Source organism: Anoplophora glabripennis, unplaced genomic scaffold (assembly GCF_000390285.2).
Source record: "Anoplophora glabripennis isolate ALB-LARVAE unplaced genomic scaffold, Agla_2.0 scaffold1119, whole genome shotgun sequence".
NCBI lineage: Eukaryota > Metazoa > Arthropoda > Insecta > Coleoptera > Cerambycidae > Anoplophora > Anoplophora glabripennis.
Genome location: NW_019417195.1, coordinates 8,099 through 12,852, shown reverse-complemented (window position 1 = coordinate 12,852; position 4,754 = coordinate 8,099). Strand labels below are relative to the sequence as shown.

Below are 4,754 nucleotides of genomic sequence, written 5' to 3'. Positions count from 1 at the left end.
TGCAAAATCTGAAAGAATTATTAAGCAATTCCACGTGATAGCCGACTTAATTAGTTCTTTATAGTTAGCCGCCTTCTATCTTGTACCTTATTTATGCCCTGAAACACGCCTATCTGTAAATTACCCATGTTCACAGCAGGAAAACGTGTTACGGGATTATTTGTTTCGGTTGAAGCTCTCAAGGCTTTTCCACCCATTCGTTACCTCAATTTTATCAGTCTGCGGCCAACGCAATGAAGGGTGTTCATGTGGCCTATACAGCCAGGAAATAACAAACTTTTTGGAAACATTTGTTACAAATATCACTTCCATTAAAGAAAACACTCATCTTCATACTCATTAGTCAATGAGTTGGCGTTTTATAGACAAGAAATTGCATTTTTAGGAAGTCAATGATAGAACAAGAAAATCTACCTAAACTATAAAAATGTTCAAATACAATTCCTTTAAAGATCAGCGAAACCACCGGCACCCATGTAAACATTCTTGTTGCGTTGACAATTTTGTAAAAATACTCAATAATTATGATTAATTCATGTCATAATAGTTTCATAAAAGCATTCTGCAGGGTTCGATTATGTTTTTAGTACCGTACGCGATTTTCTGTGTATTCGACAGGACAAAGTTCAGGAAATGTAATGATAAACATAAGAAGTTGTCGTGGTTGTGTGTAGCTAGTTTTATTTTCTTCCGGCAACATGGCCCCACGTTGGGCGCCATGAATGTTGGTTGCCTGTTGTGTTGGTCCCGGCTGTTGAGACGGGTTAACTTCTATCCTGAGCATTATGCTGAGTTGAAGGAGCCCAGGTGGAGATTCCACGATCTATTTGTATTGTTTGTTGCGACCTAATCGGCCATTGGAGCATTTCACTAATTTGGTTTTCACTGAGGACTTTGGAAACGTGGTTCGGGCTTTTGTGTCACCCTGTACGCAATTGGTTTGGGTCTGATATCCTAGTGTCTGAAAGTCACTGTCTTTGGTTCACCATTCTTTATTCACTATGTACGGACTCATTGGAGTGCCGGTACTGAAGCTTTTAGGAAGCTTGGTTCAGCATGGAGCTGACTGACAGGTTAGAGTTTTCTGAGAAGTTATAACTCGGGAGTAAGTAAATATATATCATTTATTTAAATGCTGCTCATAGTACAGAATCTATAGGAGCGAATTATTTTTGAATAGCGAGTGCTAGACTCTCACCAGGTACTGTGCCCTGGTTGATAGACTGTAATTGCGACGGGTGTGTGTTCAATCGCCAGCAGGGTGAATCCCGGTAGAACAGCTGCTGCGTTGATTGCTTCAGTAACACCTCATCTCGGCTCGTGACGTTTGCATGTTTGCCTGATCTGGTCGCTCGGCAGTGGTTGGTTATCTGAAACTGAATATATTAATTCCGAACCCGAAATCTTGTGGGAGACGGCTTTGGTGGCTCTTTGGAGATTTCGAAAGTGTGGTGAAAAAAAAATATTTCCCTCATTCCTCGTCGGCGCGGCGGTCTCAGGGAGGCTTTGGTGTAGGACGTGGTCATCGCCCGATGACGCTGGGGTGGCTAGAGTAAATGCGGGAGAGTTGCCGCGGCGGGAGAGACGCCGCTTTTAACGTATTTTGATGATTACGCCGAAAAGTAAGCAACCAAGTATACCCATGATGAGAGTTGATCGTTTAGTGAACATGTATAACATCGGACGTGTTTGTTTTTAAAAATGTCACTTGCCATCCTCGAATTTACGAAGGTAAGATTAAATTTACTTCGAACAGTTTTAAGTACTGTTCTAATAAGTGTGATTCTTTGTAACGTGGTAGTATTATTTAATATTCGTAAGTTTTTTCCAGTATTTTGAGGTTATGTTTAGATGTTTCATGAGATATTTTGGTGCATTTTAACTTTGTAACCTTGATAAGAGGGTGCGGCATCTCTCCCAACAAAAAGGACAGTTGCCGCATTTTGAGGGAGGAGAGACGCCGCGTGCTATTTTTTCAAGGTTATTGTTTCGCCATGATTTTTATTAAATTAAAATTACAATTTTATTAGAAAAATGCCACGGAAATATCAAAGAAAGGCAAGTGCACGCACAAGGGCCTTGTGGACCGAAGAACAATTGCAAGAAGCCATTAATAAAGTTAGTTCCGGTGAGGTATCCAAAAGAGAAGCTCATAGGCGTTATCAGGTATCACCAAAGACCCTTAAACGTAGAATGGCTAGTGTTCGGAAAGGGAGTCTCGGACCAGAAGGTAAGTGATTTTTTTTTATTTTTACGTCAGAAATTTCCTATAATTTATTTTATAGGTGTTCTAGGGCATGAAAATGAAAAACGGTGGGTTGTTCACATCCAACGATTGGCAGCGGCTGGATTTGCTCCTGATAGAAATACAGTTCGACGATTGGCTTACAACTTTGTTGAGAAACTAAAATTAAAACACATTTTTTCAGACAATAGCGGCATGGCTGGTTATTCTTGGCTTTCATCATTTTTGGAAAGGAACCCCGAATTTTCTATAAGGCAAACTGAAGAATTGTCATTATCAAGAGCTCGAGGAATGAACAGAGAAGAAACCTCACCATTTTTTCAACTTTTGATTGATACCTTAACTGAATATTGTGAATATAGTATATTGGACAAACTGTCTCATATTTTCAATATGGATGAGACAGGTGTACAACTGATCAACAAACCTGGCAAAGTCCTAGCAACGAAAAGTGCAAAAGATGTATACGTTTTAACATCTAAAGAGCGAGGAGAAAATGTTACTGTTGTTGCATGTTGTGGTGCAGACGGCAGGTTTATTCCGCCCACATTAATTTTCAAAGGTGTAAACCAAAAGGCTGAATATTCAGATGGATTACCAGCTGAATCCAAAGTTTATATGAATAAAAATTCATCCTTCATAAACTCGGAATTACTTCTTAAATGGTTAAAAGAGCAGTTTATTCCGAATAAACCACCCGGTAAATGTTTATTAATCCTGGATGCCCACACTTCACACAGTACTGATGGCGATATGCTGCAAGTGGCTGACAACGATATCGTTATTTTGTGTTTACCAAGTCACTGTACGCAGGCTCTTCAGCCACTAGACCGGAGCTTTTTTAAGCCATTTAAAACTTATTTGAACCAAGAAGCTCAGTTATGGATGAAACACAACGCCAGCAGAAACCTCACGAGATATCAAGCTGGTTCATTAATTGGAAAAGCTTGGTTAAGATCAGCATCTGTGGCCACAGCCATTAACGGTTTCAAGGCAGCAGGGATATATCCTGTTGATCCAAATGCAATTCCGGATCACTTTTATTCGATAATCGATTCAGCCACGGCTACGACAGAAACTTCCCCAGAAAGAGATGCTGTCCGTTCCAGCTTAGAATTACCCTCCACAAGCCCTGCAAGTCCTATTCCAACATGTAGTGGTGGAGACGACGGCGACGGTCCAAAAATCACTCCTTCAAAATTTTTGCAAGAAGTGTCTGTCCCAAAAATACCTGTATCCGTTAAACAGAGGTACAAGCAAAGCGCAACTGTGTTAACATCATCCGAAAACATAAAAACAAAGAGGGTTCGCTCACAAACCTAAAACAACAAAGCAGAAAAGAAAAAGAAACTAAAAACACCAGAGGAAGAGCCAGAGCCTCTGGCTAAAAAGAAAAATGAAAATCAGGAACGCTGCGTGGAATGCTTCGAAGTTTACGAAACGACAACGAAAAATGTGGATTGGCTGCAGTGCCTTAGATGCTTAAAATGGCTACATGTCACTTGCACCATGTATGGTGAAGTTTGTAACATCTGTTCTAGACTCGACTTAAGAAAAAATAAATAAAAATTAGACGTTATTTAGACATGTCGATCCTGCGGCATCTCTCCTTTTTCTACGCGGCATCTCTCCCAGTAGTGTGGAAGAAAAATGTTTTTTTGCTATGTTTCTTTAGAATTAGTTTATTTTTGTATTTTAATAAAGTTTAAAGCAGAATCTTAAAAAATAAGAAAATTACAACCATTTTTCAAAAAGTGCGGCAACTCTCCCGCATTTACCCTATGCCTGCTCGATATCGTCCTGGTGGCTCGACGGTAGAAATTTATAAAGGTAGGTGAAATTATTAGAAAGATCGGTGATTTTTGTAGGTGCCATTTGGATAGTGCGGCGATCGTCTAGGTGTCTTCAGGCGTTGTATTGAACAGCTTGTTGCATGATAGAAGACAGTTCGTAGTGTCTAGGGAGTTTCGAGCAGAATTTCGAAACATCCGCGATTTTTGGGAAGTTCGTGTAACATTCTTCTACTGCTTGCAGGACTACTTAGACATGTTGTAGCTTGCCCGTGATATATTTGTGTAAGAAACATGAGTTTTGAGCGTTTGAGCATTGAGTTTGACTTCGAACATCGGTAAATTTTGAAGCTCGCCTTATGTTCTACAACAAAGTAAAAATATGCTTTTTTCCTTATTCTGAATGTATTGTCAGCTTGTAAACTGTCCCTGGAGAAATCTTGTTTAACTGGTACAATATTTTGTGGGATACATTATCATACCGCGTTATGTGAAGTGAAAGTTGTCTAAGTATCTATTTATCTTAAGTTTTGTAATTGTTTTGTTTCGCCATATTTAAATTTTATCTAAATCTTGCAAGAGTATTATCTTGTTTGTAGTACTAGAAATGCTGACGTTATGCTCTACATATAATGGAGGAAGAGAAGGCTAGTGGTGACTAAGAAGGTTAGGGGTCAGGTCAATTAATCAGAGCAAATAGATTGAAGAAAAAAGAGAGT

At 39.4% G+C, this 4,754-nt stretch overlaps 1 protein-coding gene across 1 annotated transcript; it reads left to right on the top strand.

The window, feature by feature from the left end:
- The first annotated feature begins 2,034 nt into the window (after positions 1 to 2,034).
- On the top strand, positions 2,035 to 3,568 carry LOC108915046. The gene is made up of 2 exons (XM_018720995.1): positions 2,035 to 2,230; positions 2,286 to 3,568. Exons 1-2 carry the CDS (start codon positions 2,035 to 2,037, stop codon positions 3,566 to 3,568), a joined length of 1,479 nt encoding a protein of 492 aa, XP_018576511.1.
- The last annotated feature ends 1,186 nt before the right edge of the window (positions 3,569 to 4,754 follow it).